General features: G+C 40.5%; 1 protein-coding gene across 4 annotated transcripts in view; it reads right to left on the reverse strand.

Annotated features, from left to right (window-relative positions):
* The window catches only part of sorbs2a (sorbin and SH3 domain containing 2a), a 44,575-nt gene that overhangs the window by 15,548 nt on the left and 10,177 nt on the right, over positions 1–18,850 (reverse strand). For 3 of the 4 annotated variants that reach the window (XM_047815972.1, XM_047815974.1, XM_047815973.1), the window contains 14 exons: positions 18,351–18,406; positions 17,830–17,856; positions 17,336–17,457; positions 16,047–16,604; positions 15,004–15,291; positions 14,387–14,507; positions 10,717–10,892; positions 10,357–10,423; positions 10,089–10,139; positions 7,406–7,604; positions 7,012–7,126; positions 5,129–5,212; positions 3,880–3,936; positions 342–388 (listed from right to left, as the gene is read on the reverse strand). In XM_047815972.1, the coding sequence (XP_047671928.1) occupies positions 342–388; positions 3,880–3,936; positions 5,129–5,212; positions 7,012–7,126; positions 7,406–7,604; positions 10,089–10,139; positions 10,357–10,423; positions 10,717–10,892; positions 14,387–14,507; positions 15,004–15,291; positions 16,047–16,604; positions 17,336–17,457; positions 17,830–17,856; positions 18,351–18,360 (1,922 nt within the window). In that variant the 5' untranslated portion in view covers positions 18,361–18,406. The remainder of the gene's footprint in view (positions 1–341; positions 389–3,879; positions 3,937–5,128; positions 5,213–7,011; positions 7,127–7,405; positions 7,605–10,088; positions 10,140–10,356; positions 10,424–10,716; positions 10,893–14,386; positions 14,508–15,003; positions 15,292–16,046; positions 16,605–17,335; positions 17,458–17,829; positions 17,857–18,350; positions 18,407–18,850) is intronic. The other variant, XM_047815975.1, reaches the window with a different exon arrangement.

The following is an 18,850-nucleotide window of genomic DNA, read 5'->3' on the forward strand; positions in this document are numbered from 1 at the left end:
TGCTAATAAAGTTCATAGATCAGCTCGATGGAGACGGAAGGACTGTTGAACCCTTCTGAACTGAGCTGAGCTGAACAGAAACCAGCAGGAGGTTGTAGACAACACAGAGTCACACACACACACACACACACACACACACACACACACACACACACACACACACACACACAATTCCTTATGCACTTATGCACAATGCTAAATAAATGCACAAACACCATAACACACATGCAATAACATATAATGTAGACTTAATGGCTACCAGTTTAATAGATACACATGATATTTTGCTAAGTAAACAGAAAAACATATAAAAAAGGAACAAAAAGAAATAGATGACTCACCCGGAGGAGCTCTCAGTCCGCTCGGAAGATGAAAGATTGAGAGATGTCTAAAAAAAACGGACACACAAGAGAAGACAGCCATGAAATGAATGGAAACAAAGAAGCCCCGACGTTGCTTTTCAACATCGTGCCACGCTCAAAACCTTCCCCCTTTCCCTATAGGCGGCTGTATCTCACAATAGTTCCACCCCCTACCCTGCTCACAAAGCTGTGATGATGACCTTTGACCTGCTTCAAGAAAGACAGAAGAGAAAGTCGTGAAAGATCCAGGATGCTTCTTTTAAAGAGTTTCGGGACGTTTCTGTGTTTATTCACAAAGGTTCCACGTGGCAGCCGAAGCAGTGTGAGGAACCGATTCACAACGTCCTTCAAGACTCGCTCCTCCTCCATGATTTTCACAAATCAGCATTCAACTGATCCAAGATGCTCTAATCTACCCATCATGCACTGGGTTAATTAAACCGCAGCAGTGAGATACTCTGAGCGTGTCAAGGATTCCACTGGATGATCATTTTGCTGAATATATAAATACTTAAAAGAAATACAAATTAGCATATGCAAATGAATTAAAATAATTCCACTGGATAAACATCTCTTAATCCTCAGTTACAAGAAGCTGGATTAGGATTTGGATCAAATGTAAATAATTATTTAATTCAATTCAATTCAAGTTTATTTGTATAGCGCTTTTTACAATAGACATTGTCTCAAAGCAGCTTTACAGAACATAAACATAGAGCAGAAGGTAGACATAATTAATGATAAAGGAAATAACGAATAATATCTATAATTATCTATTAATAAGGTTATTTGCCACCAAATGTGGAAATATGTTACAGTTTTTCTCATTTGCTAAGACACAATAAATGAAACTGTGATCTGCTTGATCTTCATCATTACATTATTAGCACAGCAGAAGTCTACTCTTCCAAATGTTTTAACACTTTTTCATTTGTTTCACACATTTTTCACACCCTTTGTCAAAACAGATACCACAGATTTCATTGAAAAACCCCAAACTCTATTGGATTCACTGTGTTGAACAAAAAAAAAAATCTATTCCCAGCTGATAGAAACTACTTGCATAATTATAAATCTCTATGCACCTGAGTGAAACTCATTTGCACAACTCTTCAATCAGCAATCAGTCCTCATCCATCTATAAAAGATGCCACCTCTGTGTTGCTATTTGCAAACATGGATCAAAGAGACCATAGGCACGGAAGGAGAGTAAAAGGCCGTGGCAGAGGGCCCCGAGGAAGAGGAGTTTGTATGTGTGGTGGAGGAGCTGCAGCAGCAAGAGGACAAAATCAAGCTCAAGTTTCAAATGCAATTCGGGCAATTATTGACCATGTCATCAATCATGGCTTGTCCTTTAGAAAGGCTGGACAAAGGGTCCAGCCCATTCTGAGTGGGAGCACTGTGGCATCTATTGTCAGGCTTTTTCAGAATGAGAACAAGTAATTCACAGTGTTACTGTAATGTATACCACTGTGTATTTCAGCTTTACTGTATTGCCCTGTTAGCAGAACAAATTGTGTCTACTGTAATGCAGATGTTTTATCAATCCCTTTTAGGTGACTGTTATACAGTAATGTCAATTTTGACATGCTTTTTGCTTTTACTTTATAGAATCCACACATTACCACACACTCGTGGCAGAGGAAAGATATTTAGTATTGAACAGGAGTCTGCCATTGTAGATATGGTCGTGGCAAACAATGCAATCAGACTGCGTGAAATCCAGGCAACAGTAACTGCAGATCAGGGAGCATTTAGAAATATAAACAGTGTGAGTTTGAGTCCTCAAACGAAACCATGTCAGAATGATAATCCACACGTGTTCTGGTTCACACTGTACACTCAGACCAGCTCTGAGTTTTAAAGGATTTTTCAGGATTATCTGCGTCGTTCATCAGCAACTTCCTGCTTGTTTACTTGATTAGTCACAAACAGTAAACAAGTAAACAGCAAACAAACAAACCAAGCTTAAGCCATTGTATGGTCTTGAAGCAGCAACACTGCGGAAGATTCATTACAGAGTAAAGTAAAGAAAGCTCCTCCCACTCTAGAGAAGACTGATAGAAGAAAAGTTGTTTATTGTATTTATGATTTTGTAGCCCTCTGTGACAGAGGATATTTTAATTCAACTGGCAACCCATTTAACGTAAATCTGATACCGAATCTTTCGCGGTGTTTGTGATTGAGGTGTGCTTCAAGACTAAAGTCATTAGAAAACATCATGGGCAGCTGTACAGAGTTCCATTTCAAAGAAACTCTGACATCGTAAAGGTGGCACGATTCCAGTATGTGCACGTACAGATTTTTTATTGTAATACCTTGATGAGTATGATGTTGATGAGAACCTGTGGCATAATCATCAAGAACGAATGGACTAAATGTGAAAGATAAAAAATATATATATCTTTTTTTTTAAAAGGTATTTCTACCCATAAGTTTTCTTTGGTACCTTTTTTCCAGTATCCATTAGAGTTTGTAAAGTATCATATTTCATATTGATGGCTGCATTTTGTATTTTGTTGTCCATTGTGTAATGATTTATTGAAAGAATAAATTAATTTGACCACAAGTTGTGGTGTTTGATGGAAATATTTGCTTATGTTGCATGTTTTTAATGTTTTGTGAGTGTTAGAGCATTTTGCTAACAAAATGAGTCATTTTGGCCATTGAGCTTCAGTTTTATCCTGTGTGTTAACTGTTTTGAAAATGTGACGTCAGAGTGGGCAAATGTGTTTAAGCAATCGAGAAAAACTGTAATGTTGACCACCTTCTGTTAATTACATATTAACAGGTTTGTACCACATGTCTTGATGGTGAGATATGATTAAAATCAGTCCTGCGTTTTCACTGCTTTTGTAATTACGTGCTAATGTGGATTAGTGTGACAATAAAGCAAGTCAGGAGGAGGGGAGAGAAAGACTGTGAATGAATGAGTGCATAATAGATGATTGGATGGATGGAACGTTGTATGAAGAGAAGAGAAGAGAAGCAAAAAGAAGAGAAGAAAAGAGAAGAAATGAGAAGAGTGGAAGAGAGGAATGTTGGTAGATAAACAGAACTGGAGGCAGTTTTACAGGATTAAAAGACACGAGAAATAGATGGATGGATAGATAGATGGATGGATAAACAGCTGGATCAATGGAACAAAATATTTGGCAGCAAATGGATGCATAGATGTGGATGGTCAAATGGACAGATGGATTAGATGAGTGGATTAATGGAACAATACAGTATAGAGCAAAGATTGGTATATTTAGATGGATAGATTGATGGATGGGAGGAACATGCATTGAGAGAGAAAAGGAGAAAAGAGAAAAGAAGAGAGGGATGGTAAAGCAAACAGATGAGGAGGAGATGGATGAATTAAAGGACAGATTGGATCGATACAGGAAAAGACTGGATACAGGCCGAATTTTGATGGGTTAGAGAGAAGAGAAAATGGAAGAGAGGCTGTATGAATGGATGGACGGATGGATGGACTGACAAATGAAACAGTGAAGGGAGCGGGAGGTATTACCTGGGCTCGGGAGTGCGTGGAGCAGTCAGGTGTGTAATCCAGCCTCTTTTTAGGAGGCTAGACGGCCGAACAGAGCAGAGCGGAGGAGGAGAAGGAGGAGTGGAGATGAGGTGAAGAAGCAGGTGCACCATGGGAAAGAACCACACATGTGGAGAAAGCAATAACATTAGTGCATAGCAAAACACTAACACACACACACACACACACACACACACACACACTGGCTGTAAGAAGAATAGGGGATGCTAATATCAGTCCCATGCCATCACGCGCTTTAAAAAAGCAAAGCTGACCAGCGACTACGCTCTGTGTTTGTGTGTGTGTATGTATATGTGTGTGTGCATGTGTGTGTGCAAGCGTGCAAATTATTGTGTGAGTGAATCCACACGTGTTCTGGTTCACACTGTAAACTCAGACCAGCTCTGAGGTTTAAAGGATTTTTCAGGATTATCTGCGTCGGTCATCAGCAACTTCCTGCTTGTTTACTTGATTAGTCACAAACAGTAAACAAGTAAACAGCAAACAAACAAACCAAGCTTAAGCCATTGTATGGTCTTGAAGCAGCAACACTGCGGAAGATTCATTACAGAGTAAAGTAAAGAAAGCTCCTCCCACTCTAGAGAAGACTGATAGAAGAAAAGTTGTTTATTGTATTTATGATTTTGTAGCCCTCTGTGACAGAGGATATTTTAATTCAACTGGCAACCCATTTAACGTAAATCTGATACCGAATCTTTCGCGGTGTTTGTGATTGAGGTGTGCTTCAAGACTAAAGTCATTAGAAAACATCATGGGTGCATAAAACAAAACAAAATAACACACACATCAGCACAGGATTCGTAGGAAAAAACAATCCTGCGCACACCATAGACCGAGGGTCGACTCTCACAACCACACAACACACCAGGCATGTGCCGGGTATATGACTTTGTGGGTCCAAATCAGAAAGGACTGACGACAGCTCTGAAATTATCTTTATTTTTTGGCGAATTAAAATGTAGCAGTGAGTGAGCCAATCCCCTAATTCTGTTCACCATGGAATAGACTAGACTAATTCGTGTGTGTTGATGAAAAGATTTAGTATCGGCACATGCCAACTTCATACACACCTGCTAACTCACACGCTGAAGTGAAGCCCTCACACACGCACGCACGCACGCACGCACACACACACACACACACACACACACACACACACACACACACACACACACACACACACACAAAGCTCCTTCCTGGTTTCACTTACCGGCCGGCCAAACTCCAGCTCTGAAAAGAACTTAAACCAAGGCTCGTTCTCTAAATCTATCTCATCTGCTTCTAAATGAAAACTCTGCAGCACGGAGCGATGAGGAAGAGACAGAGAGATGGAAAGCATTAAGAGGACTACACCAAACCACAGAGCATGATGGGAAAAGAATGGGAAAGGACAAGTAAAGAGGATTTTACACACGCACACACACACACACACACACGGCTGGAGAAAGGATTCTCCTATCCATTGTAACAACCATTTTAAAACAATAGCAACACATTTGTGGTACATTTTTTTATGGAAACTGATGCTGCTCTACGATCCAGTAGAGGGCAGCAAAGTTACACACACACACACACACACACACACACACACACACACACACACACACACACACACACACACACACACACACACACACACACACACACACACACACACACACTCACACACACACGTTCTGCTTTGAATACATAATCACCCTCTTTTTCACATCTTCAGTGTTGAACTAATGGAACTTCTCAGTATATATTCTCAGTATATATGAACTAATGGAACTTCTCAGTAATCCTCAGTTGCATAATGGAAAGAAAATCAATATAGTCTGCAAAATAATTGTGTGTGTGTTTGTGTGTGTGTGTGTGTGTGTGTGTGTGTGTGTGTGTGTGTGTGTGTGTGTGTGTGTGTGTGTGTGTGTGTCTGCATTAGTATATCTCTGTTGCTGTGAAATCCCTAAATTCTCTTTGGTGTATCCGGTTGCTATGGAAGCCCGTTTGCTTGAAGCACAGCTTTATGGAACAGCGATGAGACATATGAGTTTGCCAAAAAGTCATGATGGAGACTCAGGAAACATGTAGAAGAAGTTGTATGGTTCTCTATGGCAGAACCCTGACACTGCTGATCCCTCTGTCAACACAGTTCCTATGGTGAAGCATGCTGGTGGTTGCATCATATTATGGAGCTGCTTTTAATCATTAGGGGGTAAGAAACGAGTCAGAGTTTGTGGGCAAGATGGATGCAAGCAAATGCTATATGAAAACATGCATCTATCAAGAGACATGAGAATGGGGCAGTTTCAGCTTCTAATAAAACAACCATCCTACTGTCAAGTCCCCACCAGGAATAAAGAAACAGACCCCTAGTGTATAAATATAGATTTACATAAACTCATTTTACACCACTGTGTGCAATCCAACTGAAGTCCACTTCCAGGCTGTAGCACTAAAAAATGTAGAAAAATTCTTATACTTAATACTCATTTTACTTATACAAACACTGTAAAAGAAAAAACAATACATTAACCACATCAACTGTGATCATCTCATGAGGCTACAATTTGTAGCTTAGTGCTGCAGAATATAAGAAAATCTGTAGTATATAATGTAAGCGGTAATGTGTAGGTGTGTGTGTGTGTGTGTCTTTTGCTGTTAGGTTGTTTTTCTTGCTCTTTAGCTCCACTCAGTGCAGCGCTGCTCGGATCTCAAAGCCCTGTGGGAAATGTAGTTTTTATGAGCGTCTGGCTCACTGCGCTGCCTCGATCCCTTATAAAACTGCTGAGCTGGATAAAGGCAGAGCTCTGAGAGGAGAAACACTGCGCTAGTCACTTTTTAAACACCCACTCCCAAACAAACACACACATTCTTGAACTGTTTCACACTGAATCACAACTCTCACACTTTATTGCCTTGTAACTACTAATGAACTAGCTAGCTGTTCAACTTTATGCTAAGCTAATGCACCAATAGCATTCTGGTGAGAGCTAGCTAGCTGTTCTATCTTACTACCTGATACACAGAACAATAAACATAAAATAAATGATGGATAAAAGGTTACAGCTACTGAAGACAGGATTAGCAAAAGATAATGTAAAGACCGACCTGTCTCTCATGCTCCAGGATGGAGGATTTGCCTGGTTCATACTCAAAGATGCTACGTGGCTCAGCACGATACCGTCGTGTGTCCACTTTACGATCAGGGGGACTCCATTCATTTCTTAGAGAGAGAGAGAGAGAGAGAGAGAGAGAGAGAGAGAGAGAGAGAGAGCACAATAATGAAAAAACATTTGGAAATAATGAGAGAGTGAGAGAGAGAGAAAGAGAGAAAGAGAGAGAGAGAGAGAGAGAAGGGAAAGAGAGAGAGAGTGAATGGGAGAGAGAATGAATGGGAGAGAGAGAGAGAGAGAGAGAGGGGTTAAGGAATAATGATCTAATGAAATAATGAAAGAGAACGTGAGAGACCCCCAAACTCGTCACATCAGTGAGAAAGTCTTACGGATCATGTGGGAGATCTTTCTCACGGTCGAAGTCTCGTGAGCGGAGCTGCAGGAGCGAAGGCATTGGAGGGGGTGGGGGTGGGACGGGGCTCAACTCTCGAGGGGGTGGAGCTTTGCTGGGCTCGTTAGAGTTTCGGGACAGAGGTCGGTACGTGTGGGTCCGAGGTGGAGGGTGGGCATGGACGGGGTTGAAGTTCTCTGAGGGACCAGAAGATCACCAGTCAAAAAACAAACAAACAAATGACTGAACCTCAGCTAACAGAAGCTAATACTATCAACATTTAAACAGTGCTATGTAGCTAGTCTGTTATTAGAAAGCTAACTTTCTAGGTTAAATAATCACATGTAGCTTTTTTTTTAATGTGAACAAAAATGTAAACTTTCCTTTTTGCATTAAAACAAACAAACCTTGAATGTATATATATATATATATATATATATATATATATATATATATATATATATATATATATATATATACAGTGATCCCTCGTTTATCACGGTTAATGGGGACCAGAACCCCTCGCCATAGGTGAAAATCCACGAAGTAGGATTTGCCCTAAGTTTGACCTTTTCACTGATGGTCATCATCTTCCTTTTCCTCTTTGACTCACTAGAGGAATCTTTCGCAGGGGCACGGCGCTTAGGAAGCATTGTAAGGGCTTAACAAAAAGTTAATTTTGAACAATGAGAGTGTCGAGATACAACAAGGGAAGAAGCTGGGAGAGGATGCGATGATGCACAGCCAGTCAGCTCAGATCTCGCGCCGGGAACCAATCATGTGCCTTGTATGAGTGCCCGTGGGTATGTACAAAGCCTTTGAGAGATTCTCTCTTTGTTTGGCATAGCGGGAAACCGTTTTTATTATTATTTTTCGATGAATATTTTTGAAAAATCAGCGATGCACTGAGGCCGCGAAACTTGAACTGCGAAGTGGCAAGGGATTACTGTATATATATATATATATATATATATATATATATATATATATATATATATATATATATATATATATATATATAATATAGTAGTATGAAGGACTGTCCAATTAGTCTCAATCCAGATGGTATGACATGTCTCTGGAGAATATTATGGTAACCCTCTTTGTTGAGAATTATACTTTCATCAGACCACAAGACATTTCTACAGTCAGCAACAATCCAATTTCTTTTCCATGTTCCTTTGACAGGGGGTCACGGTGGCTTAGTGGTTAGCACGTTTGCCTCACACCTCCAGGGTTGGGGTTTGATTCCCGCCTCCACCTTGTGTGTGTGGAGTTTGCATGTTCTCCCCGTGCCTCGGGGGTTTCCTCCTGGTACTCCGGTTTCTTCCCCCGGTCCAAAGACATGCATGGTAGGTTGATTGGCATCTCTGGAAAATTGTTCGTAGTGTGTGAGTGTGTGAGTGAATGAGAGTGTGTGAGTGCCCTGCGATGGGTTGGCACTCCGTCCAGGGTGTATCCTGCCTTGATGCCCGATGACGCCTGAGATAGGCACAGGCTCCCTGTGACCTGAGATGTTCGGATAAGTGGTAGAAAATGACTGAATGAATGAATGAATGAATGTTCCTTTGACCTTTTTCTGTGGTCTCAGGGGTTTCTTGGCAGCTACACTCTCCTTAGAGCCAGCTTCAAGCCAGCTTCATGAAGTTGAAACTGGCACAGCTTTAGGTGCATTAAGCTGTGCTGTGAATTCTGGTGCATTTAGCTTTCTGTTATATTGGCTGTAGACTCTTATAAACTTCTCCACTGGTTTTGTTGTTGATCAAGGTCTTCCAGTTCTTTTCCAGTCAACATTCTTCCCTGTTTCTGCATGCATCTTAATGGTGCATGCTACAGTACTCACTGGTATTTTGAGTTTCTAGGGAATTTTTTTGCAGGAAATGCCTTCACTCTTCCACGTAACACTAGCTTGCCTACTCACTCTTGTTAGTTCATGTTTGCCTCCCATGGTTGCCACTGAATATTATAAAAACACGCAAAGATGACCCTAACCTGGTGTAAAACAGACCCACTGATTGACAAACCATTGAGCCCTACTGTACTTAAATTCAGCTGGACAGCACAGCCAGTCAACTGTAACTGAGACACTCGACTTTTATCGCATTATACCTGTATATAGGTACATAAGTACTGCAGTCATTTACAAACAAAATGTAGGCCATCATTGGAAAAGTTCAAGAATTTTGCTGTTCATTTTATTTAATTTCAAATAGCAGATCAAATGTTTTGTTGTGCGGGGCATGGTGGCTTAGTGGTTAGCACGTTTGCCTCACACCTTCAGGGTTGGGGGTTCGATTCCCGCCTCCGCCTTGTGTGTGGAGTTTGCATGTTCTCCCCGTGCCTCGGGGGCTTCCTCCAGGTACTCCAGTTTCCTCCCCCGGTCCAAAGACATGCATGGTAGGTTGATTGGCATCTCAGGAAAATTGTCCATAGTGTGTGAGTGTGTGAGTGAATGAGAGTGTGTGTGTGTGCCCTGTGATGGGTTGGTACTCCGTCCAGGGTGTATCCTGCCGTGATGCCCGATGACGCCTGAGATAGGCACAGGCTCCCCGTGACCCGAGAAGTTTGGATAAGCGGTAGAAAATAAATGAATGAATGTTTTGTTGTGCTGTAGTAAAATATTTTTCTGTACAATATTTTACTTTGTAATATTGAAAAAGAGTGATTTTCTCAGCACCCACCATTATTCACAAAGGCGTAGGTAGCACCGTATGTCTCTGCATAGTCATCATCTGTGAAGAGCATCATATCAAATCTTTATTCAAATGAAATCAAATTTTTTCTTTTAGATGAAATCTTTAGTGATTGTTTCTGTGTGAATAAATGAATCAACAGTGATCAATTCTGTAGTGCTGCACTCGACAATGCACACACACACACACACGCGCGTGTGCACACACACACACACACACACACACGCACACACACATGCTGTTTTAAAGAACTCACCTGGTTTATGCACCATATGGATTTGCTTAAACATAGTCTTGTACCAGTCCTTAGGCCTGTCTACGGTCTGTGGAGATGCGCGCACACACACACACACACACACACACACACACACACACACACACACACACACACACACACACACACACACACACACACACACACAGCTCAGGACACCTCAGGATTTTAGGGACATTGGTGCACCCTGAAGCCTAAAGCACTATTCCCCACCCTGATACCTAACTTGAAATCCACTCTTAAAAACCCCTGCCTCTCACCACCATGCCTTCCACCTACCCCACATGTGCCCAAAGGGTAATTATAATGGTGAGAGTCAGAGGCAGATTCAATAACACTCACCGTTCGGATAGCGAGTGGGAGGCCCGACTCGTCCACAGGCCCGATGCCCTCGTAATGAGGCGCCTTGATCACAGAAACTTTCTTTTCCTCCTCTGAGAAACGAGCCACAGGAGTCATGCTTCTGAATGACATCTCACCCACTGACACAGACTCCCTCTGTACTGACTCTGAACCTTCTAACACACAGACAGACAGACAGACAGACAGACAGACAGACAGACAGACAGACAGACAGAAAGACAGAGAAACAGACAGGAAGAAAGTGTAACACAGAAAATATACAGCGCTAGAGACTATTACGAATAAAATACTGTATGCTAGATAGATAGATAGATAGATAGATAGATAGATAGATAGATAGATAGATAGATAGATAGATAGACAGACAGACAGATAGATAGATAGACAGAGACAGACAGACAGATAGATAGATAGATAGATAGATAGATAGATAGATAGATAGATAGACAGACAGACAGACAGATAGATAGACAGATAGACAGAGACAGACAGACAGATAGACAGATAGATAGATAGATAGATAGATAGATAGATAGATAGATAGATAGATAGATAGATAGATAGATAGATAGATAGATAGATAGAAGGCAAACACACAGATAATTTAAATAAATAATAATAAATTGAAAAAAAAATTTTAATAGTTTGATAGACAGACAGGCGGAGAGACAGATAGAGTAGGAGAGACAGACAGAATATATTTCCAACTTGTCTACAGACAGAGACAGACAAAGCATCTTCGTTACTCGTTACTACAAAATAAAATCAGAAGAAATGTGTGTGACTGTAATAAGGGAGCTTTGGCGAATCACTGCTCCTAGATTGCATTACGCACGTCCGCGCGCGCTACGGAGAAGCACAGGCACCTGCAGCGTGCACGCGCTGTCAGAGTTGGAGGCATTTATCTACTGTATAACGTTAATCGGGGAAAGCCGCAAAGACGGCAATCAAAAGCAGTGAAATGTCACTATTCTTATTACCAGAGTTGTAGCACAAACAAAATATTAATGCAAACAATCCATTAATTACTAAATAAAAATAACATTTATTGATTTGGTCTTTGTCTTGTGAATATTTTTTTTTATTAATGACTGCATTCATTGGACTCACTGTTTGTAGAGAATGCACACATACATGAACTGATTCAAGACTGGCATCATCACATCATGCATAAAATTTTGGTGTCCACTTGTGCCATTTAATAATACCATAACTTTTGGCTTACTATGTAGTCATATAATATATAATATTAAACTCTTCCTGTTTTAAATTCTCACTGAGGGCTAAAACCCCTAAAGATGAAACCCTACAACCGCCCCTCATCTTATGCCTACCGAAAATCACTGAAATTTTACTTTTTACTTTTACTTCAAATACTTTAGTACATTAAATATTAGAAAATTACTTTTGATACTTAAGTACAGTATATATCAGATACTTTAAGACTTTTAGTTGAGTAATATTCTAAAAGGCAACTTTCACTTCTACCAAAGTCTTTTCCTAGTACGATACTTGTACTTTTACTCAAGCATTGCTTTCTAGTACTTTATACAACACTGCCATTAACCAACTATTAGCTTCTCAGCTAAAATCTGCACCATCAACATCCGTAGTGAAACTTTCCCCAGTGCCTGAGTGGTGGCTCCTAGTCCGTCTCCATTCTACTCAGATATTGATTGGTCTAGTCTAGTTTAATGGATGAAAATGCGAGAGCTGGACAGGGGACCGCCGCCAACGGCGCCGTTGCTAATGAACCAAGTACATCACACGCCAATTATATGGACACTGCAAATCCAGAGCTCAATCAATAAGATATGAACTAAAATGACTACTAATGCCTTTTAAATCGATCGTCACATAGGAGTTTATGGCTAAAACGCAAACGACATGCTAACTGATCCAGAAGTGTCTCCTTTTCATTTATGACTTATTAACTGCTTATTAATTACTTATTAATTAGTAAAGATTTTATTTCAGTATGTTTAATATTAGACTTAATGAGAAATGGAAATGTTTAGTTTTTAGGAATCTCTCTGGGTGGGGCAAATTGGTAAGATCGAATCATATGCAAGCTTTACCGTAGCTTAGCAATGCCAACTTTACACTGAATGGGAAAAATTCTAGCTAAGTAGATTTCATTCATTCATTCATTCATTTTCTACAGCTTATCCGAACTGCCTTGGGTCACGGGGAGCCTGTGCCTATTTCAGGCATCATCGGGCATCAAGGCAGGATACACCCTGGACGGAGTGCCAACCCATCGCAGGGCACACACACAGTCTCATTCACTCACACACTCACACACTACGGACAATTTTTCCAGAGATGCCAATCAACTTACCATGCATGTCTTTGGACCGGGAGAGGAAACCATAGTATCCGCAGGAAACCCCCGAGGCACGGGGAGAACATGCAAACTCCACACACATAAGGCCGAGGCGGGGATCGAACCCCCAGCCCTTGAGGTGTGAGACAAACGTGCTACCCACTAAGCCACCTGTCATGATCAGCACACCTGCCTCACCTCCGCACCCACAACGGAGAGAATCATCTCCGGAATACTAAGCGCTCCCGGACTACACTTCCCACTACACCCCGCTCAACCTAAACAGGGCGCCAGATGTTCTCCATCAGCTGACGCGCTTAAATAAGGAAACGAACTTGATCCCATTGCGAAGTCTCGACTTGCTTCCGCAGTCATTCTGAGCGTTTTTCTGATTGTTTGTTCCGATTGTTTTGACTTTGTTTCTGTTACCTGTCTCTCTGATTGTTTGCTGCCTGCCCTGACCTTCTGCATGTCCCTCGATTTCGATTTTGCCATTTCTCTGATGTTGTGTTTGCCGTGCTTGACCCTGCCTGCCTGTTCTGTCGATATTAATAAATACGCTGCAAATGGATCCATACGACTCCGCTTCGTTACACCACCGTGCCCCCCCCAAGTAGATTTAGTGATGCTAATTTCACCAATTGTTCATATGCTGCAATGTAATATCATGTCTAGAGGACCAATCATTTAAATTTATTTCAAAAATCAATAGCAAGGTCAATGTGATAGAATCCAAACAATTGTAGGAATTAAAGCATGAACACAAGATACAGGATAACCATTTAAAGTCTATTTAATGTATGTAAGAAAAAAAAATCAGATAAAACCTGTCTTCATGTTACTGTAAAAGGAAAATTAAACAACCTGTGGAACTGTGGTAGTGGGTTAATTGTATATGGGGTAAAATATTTACAACAATTGTAAAATGCCCCATGAAATCACAAACCTTGGAAGCATAAGCGAATAGATGTGCACTAGCCAATAACTAGTCTGCTGTCCATCCCACCCAGAGACCACGCCCAGTTTTGCTCCATTGGCTCCAATTGACTCTTGGTCACTTGTGAGCCCCAGAGAAATCGTTTTGAAGGTCTACTAATTCCCAACATGGCCTTGCTAGTTTCTTAGTGTTGCAGTGCACAAAACCACCTAGAACCTAAAACCTACAGTAGCTAATGCTAGCTAACTACTGTAGAACACCATAGCTGTTCACTGAACCACTACACATACTCAACTCCAACAGGACTACTAATAATTTTTTTCATCACAACAAAGAAGTCCTACACAATAGATCCAGTTGGAACAGGGTGAACATCAGACGCTCACCCGAGTGTCTTGTTTGATGGATTTGCTCGAGTCCGGGACTAAAGACTGGTGGAGGAGGACGTTGTGCTGGAGGAGAGAATGGCCTCTGAGAGTGCACACTTCCATTTACTGCCATCTGACCCTGTGAACACAACCAATCTATAAGAATCTGACTTCTATATATCATGATGTACTATTTGGTAAGTGGTCCAGGACTACAGTGTTAGTGTAGCAGGAAGCAACATACCACGATGTTACAGATGCAAATTAAGTGTGGTGGGGACGTACACAGAAAACATACAAACAAAATGTAAACGACAGGTCAATTCCTAGTTAAAAAAAAATCAACACTAGACAGTGGTGTAGGTACGTGGTTAGATGTCATTTCAAAAAAGGTAGCAAATACATATTTTACACAAACACACAATAACCTCAGAATATCACTATAGAAAATACAAACAACACAAGTTCAACAGAACAGATGTACCCAGACCATCTGCATTTACAGCAACATTTAGTATGCATGCGACCAAGGCTAGGGATGAAGACAAAAAGATTTTACAACAATTTATCCAACAAGACAGCAAACAGATGTGAGTTTTAAGTGAGGGGGCGTGGCATGGCTGCGTGATAGTTACGTTAGTATCAGCAGCCGTTGCTGAGGCAGTGGGTGCAGGGACATCATCAAGGGGAACAGAAGCATGGCTGAGTGTGGGGGAAGGAGTGGGTGTGGCCTCGCGTGAGTCCACAGCACAGATCTGTAGTTCTTCGAGGACGGCTGTTGATGATGAATAGTGACTCAGGGCTGAAAGAGACCGTGACGAAGCATTCTGCCCAGACAGGAAGTCAGGCGAGTCCTGACTCGTGCAGCTGTAGGATGCCCCGGAACGAAAGTCGGTAGTACCTCTTGGTGGGGATACGTCCCGCTAACGGAGGGTTGGTTGGATGAAAGGAGGGATGGAGAGAAGATTAGCGCAAACATGCCAGCGAGCAGGATGTGAAATACTGTGTGCTAAAGATAAGTTGTACCATGTTAGCAACCTGTACAGGGGGATCAGCTGTGGGAGGAAAAAAGAATTTGACAGTTTTTACTGAGAATTCGAAAACAAAGATACTCCAAGAAAAAAGGCATCCTCGAGATCTCTTTAGATGGTTAAGGTTTTTTTAGATTTTCCAAATGTGTTCTTTTTTGAATGGAAAATAAAGTGAGGACCTTTAATGATACACCCCAGATCGCCCAACTGAGAAATCTGATAAAATAAGAATGAAAGGATTAAGTAAGGATTCAAGATTCAAGAACAAATATACACTTAGAAATTATACTCAATTATTGGTACAAGGCTCTACTATTAACCTCCTGAAGAGGAACCCTCTGTTGTAAGACTCTACATATAACCTTCAAAGGTTCATAAAGATAAATGGAATTTGACTCAAGACGGAACCTGCAGAGCACTTTTTTTGTGGGATGTTCCATACCTATTTAATATTTCTAAAAATATTTAGAGTGCAAGATGGAACCTTTTTTCGAAGAGTCATCTTAGACATATTTGTTAGAGTCTTCTATTATTCTGACATTGACTATTCCTGGAGAGAACGTGTGACTAGAAAAAAAAAATCTGTGGATTAGAAAAAAGACAAAGCAAGTAAAAAGTGAAAATCTGAAGCCAAATAAATGCAATACCACCACACTGAGCGCTGGTCTGGGTGGCACTTTGGGGCTTGGCTCAACAGGATCCTGCCTTTCAGATCCAGATCCCGATTGGAGTCCAGATTCAGGATGATATTTTAAACTTTTAGGAGATACCTGAATGGAGAGAGAGGCTGTGTGTGTTGTAGGAGGGAATTTGGAGTGTGTACGTGGTGGTGGGGATGGTGGACTATCACGTGAACCAGGGTTCATGACCATTGCCATGTTAGTATTAGCCCAAGATTGATTTATGTTAGTATTGTTGGTTACATCTGCACTAGTTGTAGCTGTAGCAGCGTTGGATCCTTCATTAGCAAGTTTGAGAGATGACACCTTGCGCTCCAGGATCTGGCTAATAAAGCTATTAGCATTAGCGTTTGCCTCCGGGGTGACATCTGAGCTGGTGGTAGTATTGCAAGTAGTCTCAGAATATAAGTGGCAGGAGGAGGAGCTGGATTTGAGGGTGTAAGAACCGGAGGGAACAATGGAGCTATAAGGCGGAGGGTTAGGTGTCATGTGACAGCTCTCTCTCCGAGGAGGCGGGAGCGGGACCTGATTGACACACAGGGGAGCCAATCAGACAATAAAGTACAACGTTAAAACTGGACAGAAAGTCAAAGCGACAATATGAGTGTGATCTTAGTAAGAAATGATGAAGCGAGAATACTCCTCCTGAAAAAATGATAAGGTCATTAAATCCATGGCCTAAAAATAAAAACAAGATGACTTACAGCCTGTGAAAAATCCTATCCTGCTGCTTTAAAGTTTAATACCCACCACACAGAAAGTTTATAGTTTTTATAACATGGTGTGAATATAAAAGATATTAAATGATACAAAGAAGAAAAGTGTACTACAGCACAGTAGATAACTAGTCACACTAGTCTATATGGAATAATTGTGATTGTTTGATATATTAATATACAGTATATACTGTACAAGTATTTGCATATACAGTATATACGTTTTGTCCAAGCTTACTTCCATCACGAAAACTATTAATTTTTTTCATTTTAGTCCTGATGAGAAAAAAAATCCAACTTTTTCAACTCAAACCTAAACTGCTTTCAGCAGTGCTGTCATTGTAGATATGGTGAAGTTTGAAGATATGGAGTCTCCAGTGTCAGCACTCCAGTGTACCAGTCAGAAGTGTAATTTAATTGAATGTTTTTCAGCATCTTCAGGTCAGAGGAGTTTAGACTTTGTGATGTATTTATAACATGACAAACCTGGAAAGCAGTTTTATTCTAGAGTTGAGAGTGAAGTGTGTTTGAGGTATTTACCAGGAAGGGACTGTTCTTGTCCTGCATGATGGGACAAACACTCCGGTAACCTTTAGCTGTCAGAGTTGAGCTCACATCACCATTCCTTAATCCATCTGCCACACTGCGAGACTGCCAGGCATCTACAAATACACACACACACACACACACACACACACACACACACACACACACACACACACACACACACACACACACACACACTATACACCACTATTTTCATGTATATATTATATAATATATTATAATATATTATATAATATATTTTCACTATATATTTGCCTCATGTCCTCAGATATACTGTCATATTCCTATATTATCACATGAAATCGTATACAGCACAAACACAAACACAAATACACACACACACACACACACACACACACACACAAACACACACAAACACACATATACACACATATACACACAAACACACACACACACACACACACACACACAGAATTTTACAAATGCGCAAGAATGTTCACACTTACCTGAGTCTGATGAATGACTTCCTCTACCTGGAGACACACAGCAGCCAAAAATGGATTAAATACAAAGCATTTCAAATACTTCAAATACATTCTTTCTTTCTTTCTTTCTTTCTTTCTTTCTTTCTTTCTTTCTTTCTTTCTTTCTTTCTTTCTTTCTTTCTTTCTTTCTCTTCTGTTTACATGAAATGCCCTCAGAGGGGTGGTAAATGTTGAGCCTTAGCATTTAGCTCTTTTAAAAACAGCACAAATCATCTGAATCACTCACAGAGCTCTAGCGGGTTTGGAAGAACACGTTGACTCAGCTAAACTCCTCAGAGAAGCGAACAACAGCAATGATGACAAAATTAAACCGCACTGTCGAATACATGTTCACACACCTTACACAGACCGTTACACAAGATCAAGTAAAATATTTACACACACGATTTTGGGTGAGACAGATTTCCATTCATTGTTAGCTTCATTAGCCTTCAGCTAATTTCAGACACTGTACGTCTTTGATCAGATGCATTCACTCGTACCTGTGTTCATGATGGGGTTTTCTGCTTAGCACTTCTGGGAATAACAAATCACTTTCCTGTAACACACATATGAGATCGCTGTGAGTGAAAACTGCAAGAAATGCCACAAAAACGGTGGGAACTTATATTTATGCTCCCACATGTTGGGAACTTATATTTAAATAAATACACAGGCTGTTATGGAAGGAATCTTTAGTTACAGTCATAGGTAAAGGGTGTAATTTTAAACTTTTGACACAGAGGACTTTATGATTTTTGGTTTATAGTTGCTATAATATAAGTGAGAATTTGTTGCATAAATGTTTCAAAAGATTAGCTGTAACTATAAATGGAAAAATACCATTTAAATTAAAATGTAATTTTTTAAAGAAAACTTTTCTTTCTTTAACTAATACAAAACTGCCAACTTGTAAAAGTAACTCAAAAGTAATTTATTCCTTGCATTTTTGGATCAATTTTTTTAGAATAATATTAAAAAGCTAATTAATATAAATAATGAG

This window comes from Tachysurus fulvidraco, chromosome 7 (assembly GCF_022655615.1).
Source record: "Tachysurus fulvidraco isolate hzauxx_2018 chromosome 7, HZAU_PFXX_2.0, whole genome shotgun sequence".
Taxonomy (NCBI): domain Eukaryota; kingdom Metazoa; phylum Chordata; class Actinopteri; order Siluriformes; family Bagridae; genus Tachysurus; species Tachysurus fulvidraco.